General features: G+C 39.3%; 1 protein-coding gene across 3 annotated transcripts in view; it reads left to right on the top strand.

The window, feature by feature from the left end:
- The window catches only part of NEXN (nexilin F-actin binding protein), a 55,784-nt gene that overhangs the window by 18,983 nt on the left and 9,052 nt on the right, over positions 1–27,749 (top strand). For 2 of the 3 annotated variants that reach the window (XM_063624151.1, XM_063624150.1), the window contains exons 2-11: positions 6,452–6,530; positions 7,970–8,161; positions 8,364–8,442; positions 8,528–8,676; positions 15,437–15,478; positions 16,665–16,862; positions 16,971–17,147; positions 19,573–19,761; positions 23,381–23,578; positions 27,426–27,647. In XM_063624151.1, the coding sequence (XP_063480221.1) occupies positions 6,504–6,530; positions 7,970–8,161; positions 8,364–8,442; positions 8,528–8,676; positions 15,437–15,478; positions 16,665–16,862; positions 16,971–17,147; positions 19,573–19,761; positions 23,381–23,578; positions 27,426–27,647 (1,473 nt within the window). In that variant the 5' untranslated portion in view covers positions 6,452–6,503. The remainder of the gene's footprint in view (positions 1–6,451; positions 6,531–7,969; positions 8,162–8,363; positions 8,443–8,527; positions 8,677–15,436; positions 15,479–16,664; positions 16,863–16,970; positions 17,148–19,572; positions 19,762–23,380; positions 23,579–27,425; positions 27,648–27,749) is intronic. The other variant, XM_063624152.1, reaches the window with a different exon arrangement.

A 27,749-nucleotide genomic window follows, 5' to 3' on the forward strand; every position in this document is an offset into this window, starting at 1 on the left:
ATTAAGAGGATAATGCATTATAACCAATTGGGAATTATCCTAGGAATGTAAGGTTGATTTAACACTTGAAAATCAGTTAATGTAACTTACCATATTAATAAATTAAAAATGAAAGCCATATGATTATCTCAATAGACACAGAAAAAGCGTTAGATAAAATCCAACATCTGTTACTGATAATTACTCCAGCAAACTTAGTCTGATAAAGGGCATCTAAGAAAAGCCTACAGCTAACATCTTACTTAACAGTGAAAGGCTGGACATATTTCTCCTAAGATCAGGAACAAGACAAAGATATCTGCTCTTACCACTTCTATATAACATTGTACTGGAGGTTCTAGCTAGTACAGTCAAGCCAGAAAAAGAAATGAAAGGCATCCAGACTGGAAAGGAAAAAGTAGAACTGTGCTCACCGATGACGTGATCATCTATGTATGTAGAAAATCTGATGGAATCTATGAAAAAGCCAATAGAACTAATAAGTTATTAGGCTGGGCTCGGTGGCTCACGCCTGTAATCCCAGCACTTTGGGAGGTCAAGGCAGGCGGATCATGAGGTCAGGAGTTCGAGACCAGCCTGGCCAACATAGTGAAACCCCGTCTGTACTAAAAATACAAAAAATAGCTGGGTGTCGTGGGTCGCGCCTGTAGTCCCAGCTATTCGGGAGGCTGAGGCAGGAGAATCACTTGAACCTGAGAGGTGGAGGTTGCAGTGAGCTGAGACTGTGCCATTGCACTCCAGCCTGGGTGACAGAGTGAGACTGTCTCAAAAAAAAAACAAAAAAAAATTAATAAGTTATTTTAGCAGGGTTGCAAGATATAAAACCAGAATACAAAAATTGTATTTTTTAATTTTAATTTTTTTTCTTTTAGAAATAGGGACTCACTCTGTCACCCAGGCTGGAGTACGGTGATATGATTATAGCTTACAGTAACTTTGAGTTCCTGGGCTCGAGAGATCCTCCTGCCTCTGTTTCCCAAGTGGCCAAAACTACAGACACACACCACCAGGCCTGGCTAATTTTTAAATTTTTTGTAGAGATGGGGTCTACTATGTTGCCCAGGTTGTTCTTGAACTCCTGGCCTCAAGCAACCTCCCTGCCTTAGCCTTCCAAAGTGTTGGTTGGGATTAAAGGAATGAGATACAGCGCCTGGCCCCAAAATTATACTTCCATATGCAGGTTGAATATCCCTAATCTGAAAATCTGAAATCCAAATGCTCCAAAATCTGAAACCTTTGGAGTACTGACATGACGCCACAAGTGGAAAATTCCACACTTGGCCTCATGTGACAGATCACAGTCAAAACTTTGCTTTGGCCGGGCAAAATGGCTCACGCCTGTAATCACAACACTTTCGGAGGCCAAGGCAGGTGGATTACCTGAGGTCAGGAGTTTGAGACCAGCCTGGCCAACATGGTGAAACCCTATCTCTACTAAAAATACAAAGATTAGCCAGGCATAGTGGCGGACACCTGTAATCCCAGCTACTTGGGAGGCTGAGGCAAGAGAATCACTTGAACCCAGGAGGCAGAGGTTGCAGTGAGCCGAGATCGCGCCATTGCACTCCAGCCTGGGCGACAAGAGCAAGACTCCATCTCAAAAACAAAACAAAACAAAACAACTTTGCTTCATGCAAAAGTTATTTAAAATATTCTATAAAACCACCTTCAGGCTATATGTATAAGGTGTATATGGAACATAAATGAATTTCATGTTTAGACTTGGGTCCTATCGCCAAGATAGCCTATTTTTTATATATATATATATATATATATATATATATATATATATATATTCCAAAATCCAAAAAAAATCTGAAATCTGAGGCCAGGCACGGTGGCTCACGCCTGTAATCCCAGCACTTTGGGAGGCCGAGGCAGGCGGATCACGAGGTCAGGAGTTCGAGACCAGCCTGATCAACATGGTGAAACCCCGTCTCTACTAAAAATACAAAAATTAGCTGGACGTAGTGGCACGCACCTGTAGTCCCAGCTACTCAGGAGGCTGAGGCTGGAGAATTGCTTGAACCCGGGAGGCAGAGGTTGCAGTGAGCCGAGATTGCACCATTGCACTCCAGTCTGGGCGACAGAGTGAGACTCTGTCTCAAAAAAAAAAAAATCTGAAAACTGAAACATTTCTAGTCCCAAGCATTTCAGATAAGGGATACTCAACATGTACTAGCAACAATCATTAATTTAAATCTAAAAAACAACACATTTACAGTAGTATAAACAAATATGAAATTATTTAGGGATAACTGACAAAAGATGTGGAAGATCTGCACATTGAAAACTACAAAACATTTCTGAGAAATTATAGAATATGTATATAATGGGGGGACATACTGTGTTCATGGATCAGAAGACTTAACATTATTAAGATATTAATTCTCCCTAGATGCATCTACAGATTCAATGCAATCCCAATCAAAATCCCAGCACATTATTTTGTGGATATTTACAAACTGATTCTAAAGTTTATATGAAAAGGGAAAAGACTTGGAATAGCCAACACAGTGTTGAAGGAGAAGAACAAAGCTGGAGGACTAACACTACTCAACTTTAAGACATACTATAAACCTACAGTAATTGATACAGTGCGGTGCTGGTGAAATAATAAACAAAAAGATCAACGGAACCAAATAGAGAGCCCAGAAATAGATCCACATAAGTATAATCAACTGATCTTTGACAAAGGAGCAAAGGCAATAAAGTAGAGAAAAGATTATTTTCAACAAATGGTGCTGGAACAACTGGACATCCACTTGCAAAAAACTGAATCTAGAAACAGACCTTGCATTCTTCACAAAAATTAACTCAAAATGAATCACAGACTTACAGCATAGAACTATAAAACTCCTAGAAGAAAACATAGGCAGAAATCTAGATGACCTCAGATTTGGAGTTGACTTTTTAGCTATGATACCAAAGTCACAATTCGTGAAAGGAAGAATTGATAAGCTGGACTTCATTAAAATTAAAAAATTCTGTTCTGCAAAAGACACTGTGAAAAGAATTAAAAGAAAAGCCATAGACTTGGAGAAAATATTTGCAACAGACGTATCAGATAAAGGACCGTTATCCAAAATATACAAAGAACTCTTACAACTCTGTAATAAGAATACAAACAACCCAATTATAAAATGGACCAAAGGGCTGGGCACGGTGGCTCACGCCTGCAATCCCAGCACTTTGGGAGGCCGAGGTGGGCAGATCACCTGAGGTCAGGAGTTTGAGACCAGCCTGACCAATATAGCAAAACCCCATCTCTACTACAAATACAAAAATTAGCCGGGTGTGGTGGCAGGCGCCTGTAGTCCCAGCTACTCGGGAGGCTGAGACAGGAGAATTGCTTGAACCTGGGAGGAGGAGGTTGCAGTGAGCCAAGATCACTCCACTGCACTCTAGCCTGGGTGACAGTGCAAGACTCCATCTCAAAAAAAAAAAAAAAAAATAGGCCAAACAAAGATCTTGGGAGACATCTCACTGAAGATACAGATGGCAAATAAACATATGAAAAGGTGCTTTAATATATTATTTAATATAATTCTAATTTAATATTTATTCATTTAATATATATTCAAGGAAATGCAAATAAAAATGACAATGAAATACCACTCCACATCTATTAGACTGGCCAAAATTCAGAACACTGACAACATCAAACGCTGGTGGGGTTGTGGAGCAATGTGAACTCTCATTCATTGCTGGTGGGAATGCAAAACGGTAAGCTACATGGTGGTTTCCTATAATACTAAACATGCTCTTACCATACAATCCAGTAATCATGTCCACAAGAACCTGCATACAGATATTTATGTCAACTTTATTCATAAACACCAAAACTTGGAAACAACCAAGATGTCATTTGGTAGGTGAATGGATAAACTGTGGTACATGCAGGTAATAGAATATTATTCAGTGCTAAAAAGAAATGAGCTATCAAGCCATGAAAAACATAGAGGAAACTGAAATGCACATAACTATGTGAAAAAAGTCAATATGAAAAGGCTACATACTGTGTGGTTCCAACTGTATGACATTCTGGAAAAGTCAAAACTATGAAGACAGTAAAAAGATCATGGTTACCAGGAATTATGGGGGAGAAAAGCATAAGTAAGTGGAGTAAAGAGGACTTTTAGGTCAGTGAAACTGCTCTGTACAATACTGTAATCATGGACACATGTCATTGTACATTTGCCCAAAACCCACAGAATGTACAACTCTGGACTCTGAGTGATAATGATGTGTCAGTATAGGTTCATCAATTATAACAAATGTACCACTCCAATAGGTGGTAATAATGGGGTTATCCAGTGTTGATAATGGGGGTGACTAAGCATGTGCAGGGACAGAACATATACAGGAAATCTCTATCTTCTACTCAATTTTGCTGTGAACCTAAAATAAACTCTATTAAAAAAAAAAAGTTGACTAGAAAATTCCAAAAGAAAAAAACAAAACAAGATAAAACAAACCTAAAATAAATATTTAAATAAAAGGCCTAAACTCCTTGATATTAATAATTACATTAAATGTTAATGAACTAAATGCTGCAATTAAAAAAACAGATTTTAGGCCTGGCACGGTGGCTCACGCCTGTAATCCCAGCACTCTGGGAGGCCTAGGTGGGTGGATCACAAGGTCAGGAATTCGAGACCAGCCTAGCCAACATGGTGAAACTCCATCTCTACTAAAAATACAAAAATTAGCTGGGTGTGGTGGTGGGAGCCTGTAATCCCAGCTACTCAGGAGGCTGAGGCAGGAGAATCGCTTGAAACCGGAAGGCGGAGGTTGCAGTGAGCCGAGATCGTGCCACTGCACTCCAGCCTGGGTAACAAGAGCGAAACTACGTCTCAAAAAAAAAAAAAAAAAAAGAAAACCCAGATTTTATCAGAATTGATTTTTGTAAAAAGCAAGGTCCAATCATAGGCTGTGTCCAAGACATATACTTTACATATAAAAACATAGATAGAGTGAAAGTAAATAGCTAGAAAATTATATACCATGCAAACTGTAAACCTAAGAAAGTTGGGGGCCAGATGCAGTGGCTCATGGATGCAATCCTAGCATTTCTGGAGGCCAAGGTGGGAGAGTTGCTTGAGCCCAGGGTTTCAAAACCAGTCTAAGCAACACAGTGAGACCCCATCTCTATAGAGGAGAAAAAAAAAAAGAGCTCGTCATGGTGGTGCATGCCTGTAGTCCCAGCTACTTGGGAGGCTGAGGAAGGAGGATCGCTTGAGCCCAGGAGTTCAAGGGTACAGTGAACTGTCATTGTGCCACTGTACTTCAGCCTGGGTGACACAGTGAGATGCTGTCTCTAAAAAATAAATGAATAAATAAAAAGAAAGCTGGTGGCCAGGCATGGTGGCTCACACCTGTAATCCCAGCACTTTGGGAGGCCGAGGCAGGCGGATCACGAGGTCAGGAGATTGAGACCATCCTGGCGAAAATGGTGAAACCCAGTCTCTACTAAAAATACAAAAAATTAGCTGGGCGTGGCGGTACACGCCTGTAGTCCCAGCTACTCGGGAGGCTGAGGCGGGAGAATGGTGTGAACCTGGGAGGCAGAGCTTGCAGTGAGCCGAGATGGCGCCACTGCACTCCAGCCTCCAGCCTGGGTGACAGCAAGACTCCATCCCTCATGCAAAAAAAAAAAAAAAAAAGAAAGAAAGTTGGTGTGACTATTTTAATGTAAGATAAGTTTAAGACAACGAGGTAAGAAGAAAGAAATTTCTTACTGGTAGGCTGGGCACAGTGGCTCACACCTGTAATCCCAGCACTTTGGGAGGCCAAGGCAGGTGGATCACTTGAGGTCAGGAGTTCAAGACCATCCTGGCCAACATGGGGAAACCCCGTCTGTACTAAAAACACTCACAAAATTAGCCGGGCGTGATGGTATGCTGCCTGTAATCCCAACTATTCAGGAGGCTGAGGCAGGAGAATCGCTTAAACCTGGGAGGCGGAGATTGCAGCGAGCTGAGATTGTGTCACTGCACTCCAGCCTGGGCGACAGGGTGAGACTCCATCTCAAAAAAAAAAACCAAAACGAAACCAAACAAACAAAAAACTGCATAGTTGAAGATTGATAGAAATAGCCAAAAATTAGTAAAAATACAGATCTAAAACATGATCAACTACCTTCAGCTAGTTAATATTTATAGAGTAATACACTCAATAATTGCTGAATACACATTCTTTTCAAGTGAACTTAATATGTTCATCAAGCTATTCTGGATCAAAAACTTTCAGGGATCTTTTACCATCATGCACCTTATATTTTCTATAACATGAATCTTGGGAAAAAGAGCTAAAGGTTATCACAATTTATTACTTGCTTGAATTATGTCAGTATTTTTTGAGGGGCAATTAACTGCTATTTCTATTTATAAAAATACATAATATATTACAAATAAATTAAAATTTATTATACAATATAAATTTTTTTCAGGTGCAGATATATACTGAGCTTCATAATCAGCCCAAGACCACATAGAGCAAACATGAATGATATTTCCCAAAAGGCTGAGGTAAGTCTCAAAAGTAAAAATAAAAATAAAAGAGGGAAATGTAGAGTTGACTGTAGAATTGCTGAAAGGACAATCATTTGGTGGAAAGGTCATATTTAGGAGTTCATAATTAATAACATAATGGCAAGATGTAAAACAAGAAGAGATACAATTCACCAGGTGGTCTTGGGTTAGTATTTTCATTTGGGTTCTAGGAAATTCTACAAAGCATGGGTACTAAATTTGTGAATGATAGTGAAGTGGATGTGATAGCTAGCATTCTGAGTAGAATTTTAAATATTTTGTTCTTGATAACTCTTAGAAATTATTATTTTAGTATTAAAACAAAGTTTGACCTATACTCATAGGAGAAAACATAATTCCCTCTTAGGTAAGGAAGTTTTTTAGTGCCTTATATATATTTTTTAATTTTTAGCTTTTTTCTGGTTCTCTACTGTAGATACTGAGAGTTGTTGTAAGAAGAGCTCAGTTGCTGACACCTCAGAATTATAAAGTTAACCCTTAAATGGCCAATGACACATAATAGATTACAAAATACAAGTTGGATGTGCCACAGATTAATTAAGCAATTGTCATTATCACTAGGAAAAAGGGTTTGGTGTTCTGAGGCACACATTTTATTTACTGAAATTTCATTTAGAAATCAGCTTAATTTTCAAAGTGGTGAAAATAATTTGCTTTCCTGGTTTTAGAGTGGAAGAAAATCATTTCTTCAGTCTTCTACCAGATTCCCATTCTTTGTGAAGCTCTGTTGCCATATGGAATTCCTCTTACAGCCCCAACCCCCATATAGAATGATACAGCCTTCTTAAACATTTTTAATGTGGTCTAAGGAAGTTATAGATGGGAAGTAATAGTAACAACATAAATCACAGCTTGTGCACACAGACCATGGTGTACCTCAGCCACAAATAAGGACTAAAGGACTGGCCTTCGGTTTTGCTTATATTGGATATAGAAACTAGGAAGGGTGTAAAATGTGAATTAGGCTCAAACTTTAAAGCCTAAACTTTTGCTTTGTTTTCAACTTCACCAAATTTACTGAAATTAGTTTGGGTACCTTTTTAGCAAGTGATATCAATTCTGAATCTTTATTAATGGAGTTAGACAATAAAAGACAGTTGTTTTTAATTAGAATTCAGAATTTGATTTTTATATTTTACTGGCTTTCAGCTTCAATGGAATGCTACCCACAAAATGAGATTTCATTACTATTTAACAGTGAAATTTCTACTCTCATATTTTCTGTAATGTTATTTTTCATAGTTAGGTTTTAGAAAGTATCTAATCAGGTTGTGATGGTCAAATAAAGGGTTCAAACACATTTCTATTTTCTGTTTCAATAAATATTTTTTATATTGCTTATTCTTATCTATCTTTACCTAATTTCTTCCTGTCTTTTTCGTTAACTTTCTTTTCTTTATTTTCTTCTAATGAAGATTCTGCTTTCTTCATCTAAACCTGTCCCAAAAACCTATGTACCAAAACTTGGCAAGGGTGATGTAAAGGATAAGTTTGAAGCCATGCAGAGAGCCAGGGAAGAAAGAAATCAAAGGAGATCTAGAGACGAAAAGCAAAGAAGAAAAGAACAATATATTAGAGAGAGAGAATGGAACAGGAGAAAGCAGGAGGTTATTTTATTTTACTTTATTCTCGTGAAAATATTTGTTTTGATTTTTTAATTTAAATTATATTTATTCACATTAACCACATTTCATATTAACTATTACTAAAATACTTTTCTGTATTTGTAACCTAATTTAAACTCTGCATATAATGTGATTTAGTCTAATTTTTGGACATGTGCTCACATTAATTTATTTAACCATCTAGATTAAAGAAATGCTTGCTTCTGATGATGAGGAAGATGTATCTTCTAAAGTAGAAAAGGCTTATGTTCCAAAATTAACAGGTAAGGAGCTTGAGGGGTAAATACTAAATTAAATTGCAAAACAGAAACATAGCCAAGTATCAAACTTTTTTTCATATATTTTTAGGAACTGTTAAGGGTAGATTTGCTGAAATGGAGAAACAAAGACAAGAGGAACAAAGGAAGAGAACGGAGGAGGAACGAAAACGCAGAATTGAGCAGGATATGTTAGAAAAGAGGAAAATACAGCGTGAATTAGCAAAAAGGGCTGAACAGGTATCACTAAAGATTAAGTTCGTATTTGTTTCTGAAACTAACTGTGCAAAGTAGAACTAATCAGTATGTTGCATAATTAAAACATTTTACTATAACATAAACCTATTAAAAAGCAGCTGTCTGGGAATGGTGGCTTACATCTGTAATCTCAGCACTTTGGGAGGCCAAGCTGGGTGGATCGCTTCGACATCAGCCCGGGCAACATGGCAAAATCCCGTCTCTACAAAAAAAATGCAAAAATTAGCTGGGCATGGTGGCAAGTGCCTGTAGTCCCAGCTATTTAGAAGGCTGAGGTAGGAGGTTCGCTTGAGCCTGAAAGGTGGAAGTTGCAGTGAGCCAGGATCATGCCACTGGACTCCAGCCTGGGTGACAGGGCAAGACCCATCTCAAAGGAAAAAAAAAAAAAGGCAGCTAACCTGAAAAGATCTGAAGGAAAAATATTTAACATCAGATGCCTAGAAGAACATGGGCAGAATATGCCTATTTTAAGGTAGAATAGTGAGATGATTTGCATCATATACAATCTTACCGCTGTATCCACATTCCTCACCCCGTCTACATTCCTTATTTTTCTTTACAAGTTAGAGAATTTTACAAAGATATTAAGGCAATTTCACATATAAACTATCCATGAGTACCTAACAAAATGCTGGTCTTCTAATAACAATACTTTTAAATGCTGGTATATTAGTCTGTTTTCATGCTGCTGATAAAGACATACACAAGACTGGGAAAGAAAAGAGGTTTAATTGGACTTACAGTTCCACTTGGCTGAGGAGGCCTCAGAATCATGGCGGGAGGTGAAAGGCACTTCTTAACATGGTGGTGGCAAGAGAAAATGAGGAAGATGCAAAAGCGGAAACCTCTGATAAAACCATCAGATCTCGTGAGACTTATTTACTACCACGAGAACAGGATGGGGGAAACCACTCCCATCCCCATGATTCAAATTATCTCCCACTGGGTCCCTCCCACAATATGTGGGAATTATGGGAGTACAACTCAAGATGAGATTTGGGTGGGGACACAGAGCCAAACCATATCAGCTGGTCTTTTAAAGCCATACATTAAGTGCTTTCAGTCTTTTTGCTATGCTGCCTTCAGTTTCCATTACCTTTCTGAAAAGAAAAGTGACGATGAAAGCAAAGCATGTGCTATACTTGCAAACTAAAGAAATGTATTTACCCTGGATTTGCAAAGCGGGGTACAGGTATTAGGTAAATACAGCAGTTCCAAATGGGAGAAATCATCCAAAACAAAGGGGTTACACAGCCCATGCAAGTCTGAAATCCAGCAGGGCAGTCAACTTTTTTTTTTTTTTTGAGATGGAGTTTCGCTTTTGTCACCCAGGCTGGAGTGCAATGGCACAGTCCTGGCTCGGTGCAATCTTGGCTCACTGCAACCTCCACCTCCCAGGTTGAACTGATTCTCCTGTCTCAGCCTCCTGAGTAGCAGGAATTACAGGTGCCCACCACCACATCTGGCTAATTTTTGTATTTTTAGTGGAGACAGGGTTTCGCCATGTTGGCCAGGTTGGTCTTGAATTCCTGACCTCAGGTGATCTACCTGCCTTGGCCTCCCAAAGTGCTGGGATTACAACCGTGAGTCACCGCACTGGTCTCATTTTTTTTTTTTTTAATTGAGACGAAGTCTCGCTCTGTCACCCAGGCTGGAGTGCAGTGGCAAAATCTCGGCTCACTGCAACCTCTGCCTCTCGGATTCAAGTGATTATCCTGCTTCAGCCTCCCGAGTAGCTACGACTACAGGCACGTGCTACCACTCTCTGCTAATTTTTTGTATTTTTAGTAGAGACAGGGTTTCACCATGTTGGCCAGGCTGGTCTTGAACTCCTGATCTCAGATGATCTGCCCACCTCGGCCTCCCAAAATGATTACAGGCATGAGCCACCGCACCCAGTCTAGTAATTTTATCTTGTAAATATATAAAGTTTAATTTTCAAATCTAATTAAGTACATTTTCCACTCCACTCTAATATAATTTAATGTATCTTTGAATATAAGGAGTAAAGTATGGCATAGGTAGTCAAGAAGAGTTTTAATGTTTGTTTGTAAAATTTATTTGTATAAATCCATATGCAAGAATGCCATAAAAAGGATTCCTGAGCCAGGGGGTAGTTGAATGACTTGATGACCTACAAGATTTGGAGATTCTAGGATCTTATAATGAATTAAAAATGAGAGCTGGACATGGTGACTCATGCCCATAATCCCAGCACTTTGCGAGGCTGAGGCAGGAGGATTGCTTGAGCCCAGAAGTTTCAGGATGCAGTGAGCTATGATAATTTCACTGCACTTCCAGCCAGCAAGAGAGACACCTTGTCTCTTAAAAAAAAAAAAAAAAAAAAAAAAAAAAAAAGATGGTAGGGGGGTGGGCGGGGATTAATAGTAGATATAGTGGATGTTAGAATCAATTTGGGGAAGAAACTTGATTTGATTTGATATTATCTGTTTATATTCGAGGATACCCTGATGAGTTAAAGTCCATCAGCTTAGAAAAAAGAGAAGTTACCGGTGAGGGAAGAGAAGGAGATGTTGAAAAGAAAAGTTGATTTAGGAAGAAGCAAAAGGAGTTTCATTTTTTATAAAGCAAAAGAAATAGGAAGTGGCTCTTCAATATTGTCTTCTGAAAGTCAACACTATACCTGAGCTTCTGAATATCTGGTCTCTGTGAATATACTGACACCATGGCTACTTAGACAGATTTATCTTTTTCCTTGCTTGTTGGAAAAAAAGTAGTCTCCAACATTTTCTTGTTTTGGTAATGGTTTAAAGTGAGCAAAGAAGAAAGCAAAAAAAAATCTTCAGACATATTTTATTATTTTACCATAAGCTAATAAAGATCTGGGAAGCAGGCTGGGTAACAATATAGTGAGACCTCAGCTCTTAAAAACAGACAGACAAACAACTTAGCCGGGAGGTGGTGGTGGGTGCCTATAGTCCCAGCTACTTGGGAGGCTAAAGTGGGAGGATTGCTTGAACCCAGGAGGTTCATGATCAGGCCACTGCACCAAAACAAACAAACAAACAAACAAAAAAACCTGGGTTTGGGAAGGTTGTAGCAGCAGCAATAAAAGAAAGTTGAGTTAATAAATTTAGTATTTCTCTTTTTTATATTCTCAATGTCTGGCTTCTCACTGTATCTCCTGGATCTTTTTATTTTTTATTTTTTTAAGACAGAGTCTTGCTCTGTTGCCCAGGCTGGAGTGCAGTGGTGCAATCACAGCTCATTGCAGCCTCAACCTTCTGGGCTCAAGCAATCCTCCTACCTCAGCCTCCTAAGTAGCTGGGACTATGGATGCATGCCACCATGCTTGGCTAATTTTAAAAAATTTTTTGGCTGGTGTGGTGGCTCACATCTGTAATCCCAGCACTTTGGGAGACCGAGGCAGGTGAATTGCTTGAGCTCAGGAGCTCAAGGCCAGCCTGGGCAATATAGTAAAACCCCATCACTATGAAAATTTTAAAAAAATAGCTGAGCATGGTGGCGCATGTCTGCAGTCCCAGCTACTTGGGAGGCTGCAGTGGGAGGATGATCACTTCAGCTCGGAGGTGAAGGTTGCAGTGAGCCAAGATTGTGCCACTGTACTCAAGCCTGGGCAACACAGCAAGACCCTGCTCTCTCTACAAAAAAATCTACCAAAAAAATTTTTTTTTGTAGAGATGGGGTCTCACTTTGTTGCCCAGGCTCGTCTCAAAATCCTGGGCTCAAGAGATCCTCCCACCTCGGCCTCCCAAAGTTGGGGGAATACAGGCATGAACCACCATGTCCAGCCTCCTGGATCTTATTGAGAGAGTAACATGATTTATACAGGAGTCGTCAGTATTCTTTTAAAAAGAGAAGTCTTTTTTTTTTTTTTGAGATGGAGTATCGCTCTGTCACCCAGGCTGGAGTGCAGTGGCACGATCTCAGCTCACTGCTAGCTCTGCCTCCTGGGTTCATACCATTCTCCTGCCTCAGCCTCCTAAGTAGCTGGGACTACAGGCGCCTGCCACCATGCCTGGCTAATTTTTGTACAGAGGGGGTTTCACTGTGTTAGCCAGGATGGTCTCATCTCCTGACTTCGTGATCCGCCCACCTCGGCCCCCCAAAGTGCTGGGATTACAGGCGTGAGCCACCGTGCCTGGCCCAAAGCAAATTATTCTAAACAAAATATTTTATAGTATACAAAATTATTCTTTTTTTTTTTGAGACGGAGTCTCGCTCTGTCACCCAGGCTGGAGTGCAGTGGCGTGATCTCAGCTCACTGCAAGCTGCGTCTCCTGGGTTCATGCCATTCTCCTGCCTCAGCCTCCTGTAGCTGGGATTACAGGCACTCGCCACCACGCCTGGCTAATTTTTTGTATTTTTAGTAGAGATGGGGTTTCACCGTGGTCTTGATCTCCTGACCTTGTGATCCGCCCGCCTCGGCCTCCCAAAGTGCTGGGATTACAGGTGTGAGCCACCGCACCCGGCCACAAAATTATTCTTAAGAAAACTATGAAAATAAACTATTAAAGTATAAAATAGATTTATTTTTAACAAACTTTGCTCAGAACAATTTATTTTTCAAGAAATTGAGTGCCTTTTTTTTTTTTTTTGGAGACAGGGTCTTGCTCTGTCTTCCAGGCACGCTCATGGCTCGCTGCAGCCTCCACCTCCCGGGCTCAAGTGATCCTCCCACCTCAGCCTCCATAGTAGCTGGTACTACAGGTGTGTACCACGACACTCAGCTAATTTTTTTTTTTTTTTTGTAGAGACGGGGTCTCGCCATGTTGCCCAGGTTGGTCTTGAACTCCTGGGCTCAATCAGCCTGCCTCAGCCTCCCAAAATGCTGGGTTTACAGGCATGAGCCACCGTGCCTGGCCAGGTATCTTAATAAAATGTATTATTTCTTTCTTGAGAGAAAATATAGAAAAGTGTGATGATGAGAGAACAGGGACTTAGCCTAGTTCCTAGTATGAAGCAGGGTACAACAAAATTCCCTTACACTGCATGAGGAGTTAATGAACTCTTTAACCACTCTTTCATTGGTTTTAAAAGTCAAATTAAAACAATAAACAATCTGAATTCTTACTTTTTTAATGGTTCCATTTTCCCATTGCTTGTGTTTTCATTTCCTGAGATCTTAAACATTGCATTATTTAAATCACCTATCTTCTCTCAATTATGTTTGCTAAGAAGAGTACATTAGTCTTCCTCTAAAGCTAAACTAACGGTATTTCTTATGAGTAATGGGTAAATTGAGCTCTCTTTTTTCTTTTCTTTTTTTTTTGAGAGGGACTCTTGCTCTGTCAGGCTGGAGTGCAGTGGTGTGATCTCAGCTCAATGCAACCTCCGCCTCCCAGGTTCACACGATTCTTCTGCATCAGCCTCCCGAGTAGCTGGGACTACAGGTGTGTGCCACCACACCCAGCTAATTTTTGTATTTTTAGTAGAGATGGGGTTTCACCATGTTGGGCAGGATGGTCTCGATCTCTTGACCTTGTGATCCCCCCGCCTCAGCCTCTCAAAGTGCTAGCATTATAGGTGTGAGCCATTGTGCCTGGCCAAGCTCTTACTTTTTAAATGAGGAGCTTTCCTACTTAGACCTCATCAAAATATGGAGAAAACATGACTATCAGAATTATTTTCCCTTCTAAACTATTCTATCCCAGCTGGGCACAGTGGCTCATGCCTGTAATCCCAGCACTTTGCGAGGCCAAGGCAGGCAGATCACTTGAGGTCAGGAGTTCGAGACCAGCCTGGCCAACATGGTGAAACCCCGTCTCTACTAAAAATTCAGAAATTAGCCAGGCGTGATGGTGCGCACCTGTAGTCCCAGCTACTCAGGAGGCTGAGGCGGGAGAATTGCTTGAACCCAGCATGCAGAAGTTGCAGTGATCTGAGACTATGCCACTACACTCCAGCCTGGGTGACAGCACGAGTCTCCATCTCAAAAAAATAAATAAACTAGCCTATATCTTTCACTGCATTGTTATTGTATCAGTTTTATTTTTGCCCTGTATTTATGTTGTAAAATATAATCATGACAAGTATTAGATTGCTAATGGATAGGTTTTCCTTTGATGGGGCAGTGACAAAGAATGGAGAAGTGTTTCTATGTGTCTTGGTTTAAATTGCTAATTAAATTAATAATTGCTGCTTGTAAGCTCAACAGCCTGGTCATAAGAGTTTAGTCTGTTATTCAGTTTCTGGGTTACAAAGGTAGGCTTTACCTTAATTTTTTCTGTTTTTCTTTCTTTTTTTTCTTGAAACAGGGTCTCACTCTGTCACCCACACTGGAGTGCAGTGGCATGAACATGGCTCACTGCAGCCTTAACCTCCTGGGCTCACGTGATCCTCCTGCCTCAGCCCCCAGAGTAGCTGGGACCACAGGTGCGTGCCACCATGCCCAGCTAATTTTTGTACTTTTTGTAGAGAAGGGATCTCGCCATGTTGCCCAAGCTGGTCTTGAACTCCTGGGCTCAAGTGATCTGTCCACCTCGGCTTCCCAAAGTGCTGGGATTACAGGCATGAGCCACCTCACTCAGCTTGATTGTTTTCTTAATATGTTGTTTTCTGGATATTGATATTGATATCAATATGCAACAATAAATATAAAGGACATATTTGGCTAATTTGGAACAACATAAACATATTTCAAAAATTATATATTTGAAAATTTACTATAAGTCACAACTAAATTACTTTCCAGTTGTTGTTTAAAAGCAAAAAGTAGAAATCTGATGTAATGTAATGATATGAAATTCTCATTCAATAGATTGAGGACATAAACAATACGGGAACTGAATCAACATCAGAGGTAAACAGACATTTCCTTTAATGAAACATGCACCTAAAATTATCTGATTCACAAATTATCTTTTAGTATAGGAAAAAATTAAAAGGGCTTTTATTATTTTTATTATAAATATAGAAATAACAAAAAAGTATGTTTTGCAAAGCAAGAGCATACTTTTGCACTTTCAAACACTATAGCTTAGTGTTTTTAAAGAAAAGTATGTTTTGCTTTCATAGTTAGGTTAGAAAGACAAGCCTTATTAGTCTCAGTTTGAGATACTCTGCCAAGACAACGTATTTTTTGAACTGTTACTAACAGCTGATATTGTTGAACACTAACATTTATAAAAAGGCAATTTTATTTTCATCATTTGTCTTCTTTCCTCAGAGTTCCTGAGAGTTTATGTTTTGGTTTTTATATAATAGTATAGAGTGCAGTATCTGTTACCAAGAAGAAATGTTCAACAACCACAAAAATTTTAGTCATCCCTTTTATCTAACACAATAAGTTAAAAATCTTTCAATTTGATGGTGTGCCTAAAACTACAGCCCATAAATTGGGAGCAATTTTATCTCAGGGCCATGTGTTTCATTTCATAACTCTTCTTAGTTTTTAAAAAAGTCAGAGGCAACAATAGATTATATAATTAAAATGAATTAAACAATAATTTTAAAATAATTTAATACAACCAAATACCAGAGAGTTTTATCTATAATATATATAAATGTTTAATAAATCACTTGGAAATACTGTGTTTTTTTCTCACTAAATACTGGTTTCATTAAGTATTTAAAAGGTTGCATAGAGAGAAAAATCATATGAAGAAACTTTTTTGTGTTTAAACTGAATCTATCCACCATCAAATTGATTTAGAGTACATTCACATGCACATTTTGTGGATTAGTGCACAAATAGCTTAATTCAGGCAATGTCACTGCAGTTTTGTTGTCTAAACAGCTGTATTAACTCCATCTTCTAGGAAATGGAATGCTTCTTGAACCTCGTCAGCAATGGATTTCAGTAAGATTAACTCATAATGCACAAAGAATTTAGAGTAGGAGATATTAATAATAATCTGTAAAAAAAATTGTTCTTCATAACAACATTGAAGACAATGTAATGAAATTCACCTATGATGGAGGTAAAGTCCCATGAAACCCAATTTTGATTAAGAAGAAATATGCTAATTATCTATTTTATAAAATAGGAAGGAGATGATTCACTACTTATAACTGTGGTACCTGTCAAATCATATAAAACATCTGGAAAAATGAAAAAGAATTTTGAGGATCTAGAAAAAGAATGTGAAGAGAAAGAAAGGATCAAGTATGAGGAAGATAAAAGAATAAGATATGAAGAACAACGACGATCTCTCAAGGAAGCAAAGTGTCTTTCATTAGTTATGGTAAATTTTTGTTTGTTTGTTTGTTTTCTAAGAAACAAATCAAGGCAGTTTAAGTTAGCAGCATTTTCCTTTATGACTAAAAGGTGGGTTTTCATAATGTTTTCTTAGGATGATGAAATAGAAGGTGAAGCAAAAAAAGAATCATTTTCTCCTGGAAAATTGAAACTAACTTTTGAAGAACTGGAGCGACAAAGACAAGAAAACCAAAAGAAGCAAGCTGAAGAGGAAGCAAGAAAACGTTTAGAAGAAGAGAAGCGTGCTTTTGAAGAAGCAAGGCGGCAAATGGTAAATCTATATATTTAAACCTTACAATTAATATTAATGAAGTTAGCTGACTTTAGATAAGGTTCATTACTATAAATTCAAAGAGATTTTACATATAGAAGGGCTGATTTTCAAATTGTATTCATATTTCATATATAAAATACATCTAGGCTAGGTACGGTGGCTCATGCCTGTAATCCCAGCACTTTGGGAGGCCAAGGTGGGTAGATCACCTGAGGTCAGGAGTTTGAAACCAGCCTGGCCCACACTGTGAAATCCCTGTAATCCCAGCTACTTGGGAGGCTAAGGCACGAGAATCACTTGAACCCAGGCAATGGAGGTTGCAGTGAGCCAAGATCGTGCCATTGCACTCCAGCCTGGGTAACAGAGTGAGACTGTCCCAAAAAAAAAAAAAAAAAAAAATCCATACTGTTTTCCAGTTTCCACTCTGGGGCATTTTACCCAATATGCTTTAAATTTTTATTTTTATAAATTGTTATTAATGTATAAATATGCAAAATAATTACTCAATGAACCTGGTTTCCTTCATCTGTTAGTTCAATCTGCATTGTACTTAATGACATGGGTGCAGGACTGATTATAAGTGTAAACTTGTCCTCAGCAGTCCAGTTTTTCAGCTGTTTGAACATATCAAAATAACAGTTTACAGTGGAATATGCAGTTTGCCCTATTAAGTGTATGTGTGTGCGTATTTGTGTGCATGCCTCTGTGTGTGTGTGTGTCTCTGTGTGTGTGTGTGTGTGTAGTGTGGTGGTTAAGAGCATGGATTGTGGAGCCAGATTGTCTAGATTCAGATATCAGCCATTTACTAACTGTGTAACCATGGACAACTGTTTTAATCTTTAATTAAATCTCTCTTAGTTTCTTTATTTTTAAAATGGTAAAAATGAAAGCGCCTACTTCTTTTTTTTTTAAACTTCCACAATGACTTGGATTTTTTTCAATGCCTATTTCTTAAATGGTTAAACGAGTTAATATCTAGGAAGCACTTAAAGTGGTGTTTGTTACATATACTAAGTTCTTTGAAAATGTTAATTATTACTATGGTATTAATAGATTTATCAACAGAAAGTAAAATTGAAATAAGAAAACACTGATTCCGAACCTTGTTTTAAGATTTAAAAATGGGCCAGGAATGGTGGCTCATGCCTGTAATCTCAGCATTTTGGGAGGCTGAGGCAGGCGGATCCTTTGAGCCCAGGAGTTTGAGACCAGCCTGAGCAACATGTGGAAACCATGTCTCTACAAAAACAAATACAAAAATTAGCCAGGTGTGGTGGCACAGACCTGTAGTCCAAGCTCCCCGGGTGCTGAGGCGAGAGGATTGCTTGAGCCCGGGAAATCAAGGCTACGGTGAACTATGAATGAGTCACTGGACTCCAGCCTGGGTGACAGAGTGAGACCCTGTCTCAAAAAAAAAAAAAGGATCTAAAAATGGAATATTTGTAATTTTAAAGTTACAGAACTGTCTTCATCAGCTTTCTTGAATGATGTTCTAAGAATTATATATATAAAAATTTAATATTCTAGATGTTTATTTGAAAATGTTATTACTCTTGGGTATAGCTGCATAATATCTGCACATTTTAGATATTTCTGGTGGTCAACTTAATAAAGAAATAATATTGTTAAATAAATAATACATTTCAATTGATATTATCGTAAATTTAATAATAAATTAAAACTTTAATGATAAAAGCATAAAGCTGGAATTTTACATAAAATAGTTCTAGATAATAATCTTTTATCTGATTAGTATAGGGTACCATAGTTCACAGTAAAAAAAAAAAAAACTACAAAAATTACAAAATGAGAACCTTATTTTACTATCAAAGAGATTCTGTGTAGATATACTTGAACCCCAATTATAGTACTCACATATGCATTTTATATTTGTTCTGGGAAAGTTAATACTCAACAGTAACCCCTCACTGCAGCCTCAACCTACTGGGCTCAAGGGATCCTCCCACCTCAGCTTCTCAAGTAGCTGGGACTACGGGCACACACCACCACACTGGCTATAATGTGTTTTTTGGTTTTTAGTAGAGACGTAAGTCTTGCTATGTTGCCCAGGCTGGTCTTGAACTCCTGGGTTCAAGTGATCCTCCTGCCTCCTAAAGTTCTGGAATTACAGGCATAAGCCGCCACAACACCCGGCTAAAAATGTTTTAATATTCAATTTTATCTATAGAAATTTGGCTTACTTGAGAAGTTTTATTTAACCTGAGTACATCTTTATATGGAATTTCTCCAAATTTGAATATTTTATCATAGAAGACATTAAAAGGGAAGGGGATTTTGGTCAAATATATTAACAGCATTGAAACTTCTGTGTGAAGTGGCTAATTCTGTGCCTTTTGATTGATAATTCATTCCTTTTTCTGATGAACCTCAATTCTTAGTAATGAATTGTTTATTTGGTTAGGTAAATGAAGAAGAGGAAAACCAAGACACAGCAAAAATTTTTAAAGGGTACCGCCCTGGTAAACTCAAACTCAGTTTTGAAGAAATGGAAAGGCAAAGAAGAGAAGATGAAAAAAGGAAAGCAGAAGAAGAAGCCAGAAGGAGAATAGAGGAAGAAAAGAAGGCGTTTGCTGAAGCAAGGAGAAACATGGTAAGACAGAAGCTAACTGGAGAATGCTATTAGAATTCACCTCTGAGAATATGTTGATAGAATCATTAGACTTTAGAGAATACCCTATTATTTCTGGAATCTGTGCCAAGAGTAGAAATGGCAAATACGTTTTAAAGTCTCCCATGGAATAACACCAGTTGGTTGAAGGTATTTGCTTCAATTTAGTGTTCAGAAGATTCTGCTTTAAATCGCCATGCTTGGCACAAAGGATGGAATATTATCTCCCTTCTCTGGGAAGGCATGTTTTCCAGAACTAAGTTTCCAAGGAAGAAGAAGTAGGGAGTTTCCTCCCTCAACTTTTCCTTTCTTCTTCTCCATTCTTTCCCCACCTCCTTCCCACACTCCCTTTTTCCCTCCTTCATTCCTTTATTTCCTCCCTTTCCTTCTTTAAGTTTTCATCCCACCTACTATATATTAAATGACCTGAGTCATTTAATCAGAATTATTTCTCTCTCCAAAATGCTCACTCATCACTCCTGGAAATTGATACCTAACTTAACTATCACAAGGTTATGACTGTACTTCCTATACCAGTTTTATGTTTGTACAAGGTAGTTATCTGACAAACAATTCTGAAGCAGTTTGAGACTACAGCACTGCATCTGCTTCTTGAAACATTGTAATTAGCTTTGGTGATATCACAACCTGGTGTTCTTCCTCTGTATGGGTGAGCATCAGACACATATGTCCAAGTGTTTATTTGGCTTTATCGCCCACACAGATACTCAAATCAGAAACGTGAAGCCTGAAACACTTCCATCTTCTTCTTCATGCCTGACGTCCAACCAGTCACTAAGTCTCATTTATTCTACCTCCTAAATCACTATAAAATCTGTCAGTTTTCCTCCCATTTTCCACCAACACTACTATAATCCAAGTTACTGTTACAACTTGCCTGGGGCCAACTCCTAATTAACTTGCTTTCTTACCTGTAACCTATTCTTTCCTGTAAGGCCAGGAGTGATCTTTAAAAAGAAAGAAATTTTGATTGTGTTTTGTTACTGTTTTGCTTAATATTTCCCCACTTTTCTTAAGCAAAAATCCAAAAACTTCTAAAACAAATTTCTTTATAGTATTGCTCTTGTATATTGCTCCCATTTCATTTCTTGATTCTTCCTGAATCTGCTCTTTGTTCCAAATATGCTGAATTTGTTTGTATTTCTTCAAAGTGAGACTCTCTCAGCCTTCGCACTGTCTGAAAGATGTCCCTCACTCCTTTCCCTATGCTCTGCTAACTCCAATTCATAACTTTCCATTTCCTCTAGAAAGCCTTTCCTGATAATAAACACCTTCTTCCATGAATTCTTACAGCATTTAGTACTCTTCTATCGTAGCGCTAATCCTGTATTGTTACCACTTATGGCTGTCTTTTCCACTCCATGAGGCCAAGACTGTTCATCAAACATGTGGCACAATGCCTAGCGTAACAGACCTCCAATAAATGTTGATGGAACAAGTGATATTGAAATCTTACGTGCAGTAGGTAATCCCTGATTCATAAATGGTTTCTACATAGAAATCCTACAGACATTGTGAATGCACTTAATTTTTGGAGAATAAGCAGGTTTAGAAGCCGTAGAAGAAGCCAGGTGCAGTGGCTCACACCTGTAATACCAGCACTTTGGGAGGCCGAGGCGGGCGGATCACGAGGTCAGGAGATCGAGACCATCCTGGCTAACATGTTGAAACCCCGTCTCTACTAAAAATACAAAAAAAAAAAAATTAGCCAGGCGTGTTGGCGGGCACCTGTAGTCCCAGCTACTCAGAGGCTGAGGCAGGAGAATGGCATGAACCCGGGAGGCGGAGCTTGCAGTGAGCCAAGATCGCGCCACTGCACTCCAACCTGGGGGACAGAGGGAGACTCCATTTCAAAAAAAAAAAAAAAAAAAAAGAAACTGCATTAAAACAAAACCAAGTTTCCTAAAGACATTTCTAAAGAGAAGAGAGAAAAACTTCCTCTTACATTTATATTGTTTTCTTATCCACAAATAAGTATTGTAATTTATCCAGGAATAACTATTGTAATTTCATACTGTAGCTTAGTTCATGCATATGTAAAATTTAAAAATTTCAGGCAATCTTTGAATTGTAAACCACTTGAACATTGTTTCTGAGTTGAAATAGTTCTGTGGTAAAGCCTGGATTACCTTGATAAAACTTGGAGCAAATGAATAATACCCCTTGCCTCTCTCATTCCCCTGTGTCTATTTCAACCACAGGGTCACAGTTCAGGCCAGTGGGTTACGTTATACCGCGCCTGGCCTATAATCTTTTTTTTTTTTTTTTTTTGAGATGGAGTCTGGCTCTGTCACCCAGGGTGGAGTGCAATGGTGCGATCTCGGCTCACTGCAACTTCCACCTCCCGGGTTCAAGTGATTCTCCTGCCTCAGCCTCCCCAGTAGCTGGGATTACAGGCGCCGACCACCACACCTGGCTAATTGTTGTATTTTTAGTAGAGATGGGGTTTCACCATGTTGGTCAGGCTAGTCTCGAACTCCTGACCTCATGATCCACCTGCCTTGGCCTCCCAAAGTACTGGGATTACAGGCATGAGCCACTGTGCCCGGCCTATAATCTTATTAGAAAGATTTTGAAGTTTGAATCCCAGCTTTGCCACATAGTATTTGTGTTGACTTTAGACAATTACTTTTCAGTGCCTCAGTTTCTTTCTCTGTAAAATGAGGATATTAGTAACTACTTCATAGGGTCATAGGATTAAATAAATTAATACATGTAAAGTGCTTATAACTGCACTTGGCAGTTCTAAGTATTAACTATTATTATTTCTTTAAAATTAGCCAGACAGCAAGTAAACAATAAACTCATAGCACTAAGAATGATTTTTGCCTGATTATGAAGAGATCGTGATGGGTTATCTAATTCATTCAGACAAAATCATGATTAACTTAAATGCTTTAATTACCAACATGGAGAGTCGTTTCAATCCAATTAAAAAATGTTCTCAACTTAGGAAATCTTAATGTCTAATTCAAAGTACTCATAGTATGAATAAAGTATTTCTTTGTCTTCACTGTAATGGAGAATAGATGGTTACCATTTCCTTCATAACCACAAAATACCTCAGTCTTACATTTTCTAGTAATTCTTCCCTTTTATTTATTTTTGAACACTGTGTTGAGACTTCCTTGTTTACTAAGTCCCCTTGTTTTTTGTTCAATGTGAAACCTATTTAAGAAATCTGACCAGGTGCGTGGCTCACGCCTGTAATCCCAGCACTTTGGGAGGCCAAGGCAGACGGATCACCTGAGGTCGGGAGTTCGAGACCAGCCTGACCAACATGGAGAAACCCTGTCTCTACTAAAAATACAAAATTAGCTGGGTGTGGTGGCGCATGCCTGTGATCCCAGCTACTCGGGAGGCTGAGGCAGGATAATCGCTTGAACCTGGGAGGCGGAGGTTGCAGTGAGCCGAGATGGCACCATTACACTCCAGCCTGGGCAATAAGAGTGAAACTCCATCTCAAAAAACAAAAACAAAAACTAAAAACAAAAAAAAGAAATCCCAGTTTCTTCAAGAAATAGTCCCTTTTTAGTATGTATAATTCTGGCCAGAGTGATAAAATAATTATTTTAAATAGGTAGTAGATGATGACTCCCCAGCGATGTATAAGACAATCTCTCAAGAATCTCTTACACCGGGAAAACTGGAAATTAATTTTGAAGAATTATTAAAACAAAAAATGGAAGAAGAAAAACGACGAACAGAGGAGGAACGGAAGCATAAGCTAGAAATGGAGAAACAAGAATTTGAACAACTGAGACAGGAAATGGGAGAGGTAAGATTTTAAGAAATACCTATATTTCCTATATTAAGCTAAATATTTTACTTATATCACCTTATAATAACTTTGTATTATTATTCACCTTTAGGATAGTCGACATACTACTATGAGGTGCTTACATGGTACAGGCATCTGCACAATTATGTGTACTTTCTAGTCTGCTTTAACTACTCCTTCCTTGCTAGTTTAATAAAAAAGTAGGTTTGCAAGTGACTGAGCTACTATCATTTATTTATATTTATAGTTCATAAATACGCATATTTATATTCAATACATATATATAGACTATACAGTGCCAGCTTCATGGGCATGCACCTTGTGCACTCACAAGACGCCATGTTCAGAAGGCCCTGCATTTGGGGTTTAATGCTGAGGTTACTGTCTTCAAATTCTTTTTGTGGTGTGAACATGGCTTACTGCAGCCTCGACCTCCCGTGCTCAAGTGACCCTCATGTCTTAGCCTTCTGTGTAGCTGGGACTTTAGGCGCACGCAGCACCATGTCTGGCTAATTTTTAATTTTTTTTTTTGAGATGGAGTCTTGCTCTGTCGCCCAGAACAAAAATTAGCCAGGCTGATCTCGAACTCCTGACTTCAGGTGATCCGCCCACCTCAGTCTCCCAAAGTGCTGGTATTACAGGCGTGAGCCACCGCGCCTGGCCTTTTTTTTTTCTTTTCTGAAGATGGGGTGATTGCACTTTGTTGCTCAGGCTGGTCTCGAACTTCTGGCAAGCGATCCTCCCACCTGAGCCTTCCACAGTTCTGGGATTACAGGCATTGGCCATCATGCCCAGCCACTGTCTCGAAATTCTTAATTTTACCTTTGAATTTGTGTGTTGTATATAAGTGAAAGCTGACTGGACGATGAAGCATGCCCTATATAGGAGCTTTTGCTCACTAGAGCTTCACGCTGTCTTCCTGCCTCCCTGGAATGGGTTTTCATCAGGCCCCTTCCCAAGGCCCTGCCTAACCTTCTTTCCTCTTCGGACTCTGCTGCCATCCCTCTGGGTGGCCCGGGTTGCATGGGCAGCAGAAGAGAAAGGTAGAATGGGGGCTTGTATTCACCATCAGCCTTGGCCCTTGCCAGGGGCCAGGCCACATACATGAACAGGGTCAGGGTCTAAGATGTAGCCTCATGACTTGGACTGGCAATGCTATGGCATGTTTGGCAGGCAACTTGGTGGGGTCCTCTCACCAACTTATGACCTAGGAACCGAGTGAGTTCCTACACAGAGGTTGCAATCTCTTGGAAGTTGCCTGTTTTTTATAGGTTGGGGCAGTAGCCACGTGGGAAGGGAAGTTTTACTTCTCTGCCCCAGGTGTGGCTGGCAAATTATCTAGCAGACCCTGAGAATATAAATATAAATGTATAAATAAATACCAGGAATGTGCTGTAGGAAAATGTTCCAAGGTCTAGGTTTCTTATGAGTTGTGTATTTTCACCCCACATAGTCTAAAAAGTGGAAATATTATAAAGGAATGTTTTCTCTTACCCCTTGGTTGAGTCAAGAAATTAAGCTTCATGTCATATCGTCCCAGACTGTGACACCCTCTGCCTCCACCTTTTAAAACTCTGCCTAGAACTTTAAGTCTTCTCCAGGAAAAGTATACCAGGAATACCTGTAGTATTTTACCATTCCATGTGGTGGTATTAGGGTTTGGTAAATATTACAAAGGACTAGTAATAATAGATTGTGAAAAGTCAGGGGAAAGGAATCTGAATAAAAGAACAAGATGGGAGGGGCGCGGTGGCTCATGCCTGTAATCCCAGCATGTTGGGAGGCTGAGGCGGGCAAATCACGAGGTCAGGAGATCAAGACCATCCTGGCTAACATGGTGAAACCCCGTTTCAACTAAAAAAAATACAAAAAATTAGCCAGGCGTGGTGGCGGGCACCTGTGGTCACAGCTATTCTGGAAGCTGAGGCAGGAGAATGGCATGAACCTGGGAGGCAGAGCTTGCAGTGAGCCGAGATTGCACCACTGCACTCCAGCCTGGGTGACAGAGCAAGACTCAAAAAAAAACCAAAAAAAAAAAAAAAAAACCAAAAAAAAAACCCAAGATAAAATGGTATAAAGAACTGGAGCCAGCCAGGCGCAGTGGCTCATGCCTGTAGCCCCAGCACTTTGGGAGACCAAGGCGGGCAGATCACTTGAGGTCAGGAATTTGAGACCAGCCTGGCCAACATGGCAAAACACCATCTCTACTAAAAACACACACACACACACACACACACAAAAGGGAAAAAAAATTAGCTGGGTAGGTGTGGTGGCACACACCTGTAATTCCAGCTACTAGGGAGGCTGAGGCAGGAGAATCGCTTGAACCTGGGAAGGGGAGGTTGTAGTGAGCCGAGATTGTGCCGTTGCACTCCAGCCCGGGTGACAGAGTGAGACTATGTCTCAAACAAAGAATTGGAGCCCAATTATGATTGACTCCTTTTTTTTTTCTTAAAAGGCAGCTCACTTGATCAGGCTGGAGTGCAGTGGTGCACTCATAGCTCACTGTAATCTCGAACTCCTAGGCTCAAGTGATCTTCCTGCCTCAGCCTCCCAAGTAGCTGGGACTACAGGCACACACCACCACACCCAGTGAATTTTTTCCAAGATCAGACGCAATCAGCACATTCAGGGTGGAATGGCTGTAGACCTGGTGAATTGTTTGTAGAGATGATGTCTTGCTCTGTTGCCCATGCTGGCCTTGAACTCCTGGGCTCAAGTGATCCTCTCACCTTGGCTTCCGAAAGTGTTGGGAGTACAGGTGTGAACCACTGTGCCTGGCCAGTTGACTCCTTTTCTATCTTTGCTGCTAGAATATATAATTGAGGATACAAGTGATATGTAGAGAAATGTAGATATTTTACCAGACTGTATCTCCAGAAATGCTTAATTATTAAGAGTGACGTTTAACATTATAAGACTACCATAAAATCAAAAGTAGGAAAAATTTTAGATACTCTGGCTCTATTTAGAGATGAAGAAAATCATACAGTGGGTAAGTAACTGGGCAAAAGCCTGCACTAGAACTCATATATGATTCCTAGTCCAGTGTTTCTTTGTTTGAGATGAAGTCTTGCTGTGTCACCCAGGCTGGAGTGCAGTGGCACAATCTTGGCTCACTACAACCTCTGCCTCCAGGGTTCAAGTGATTCTCCTGCCTCAGCCTCCCGAGTAGCTGGGATTACAGGCACGGGCCACCATGCCCGGCTAATTTTTGTATTTTTAGTAGAAACAGGGTTTCACCATGTTGTCCAGGCTGGTCTCGAACTCCCGACCTCAGGTGATCTGCCTACCTCGGCCTCCCAAAGTGCTGGGATTACAGGCGTGAGCCACTGCACCCGGCCTAGTATTCTTTCAATTATTTTTTTGCCTTCCCCTAACAAAGATCTTCCTACAACTCCTAGAAAAAGCTAATCTTGTCATGAGTATTTTAGTTTTAGCAAGTTATCAAGGAATGTCAGAGGATTTTAACCATATTCCCTGAGAGTATTTTAAGTGGGGTGTTTTCAATAATGCCTTAAATTTGTAGCACCATTTTGAGTTAGTAAATTTGGACCCGGCATTTAGAGACGAGGTTAAACTGTATTCTTGGTTTCAAATAAGAAATAATGCACATTTTTTGGATGGTTTATTGTACAAACTAATATGCTGATATTCAATCTTTTTTTTTTTTTTTTTTTTTTTTTGAGTCACGCATGGTGGCATGTGCCTGTAGTCCCAGCTCCTTGGGAAGCTGAAGCAGGAGGATTGCTTAAACACAGGAATTCAAGGCCAGCCTGGGCAACATAGTGAGACTCTCTCTAAAATAGCAGCAAAAAACTTATTCATTTTTTTTTTTTTGAAGGAAGAGGAAGAAAATGAAACCTTTGGATTGAGCAGAGAATATGAAGAACTGATCAAATTAAAAAGGAGTGGCTCTATTCAAGCTAAAAACCTAAAAAGCAAGTTTGAAAAAATTGGACAGTTGTCTGAAAAAGAAATACAGAAAAAAATAGAAGAAGAGCGAGCAAGAAGGAGAGCAATTGACCTTGAAATTAAAGAGCGAGAAGCAGAAAATTTTCATGAGGTATATTACGTTTATATTTAACATAGTTATGGTACAGTAATGGTAATAAATTTAACAGAAGTAACATTGGCTTTGAAATAAGTTTTAGTACTTAAAATTAAT

The sequence above is a fragment of the Symphalangus syndactylus genome, chromosome 12, assembly GCF_028878055.3.
Source record: "Symphalangus syndactylus isolate Jambi chromosome 12, NHGRI_mSymSyn1-v2.1_pri, whole genome shotgun sequence".
NCBI classification, from domain to species: domain Eukaryota; kingdom Metazoa; phylum Chordata; class Mammalia; order Primates; family Hylobatidae; genus Symphalangus; species Symphalangus syndactylus.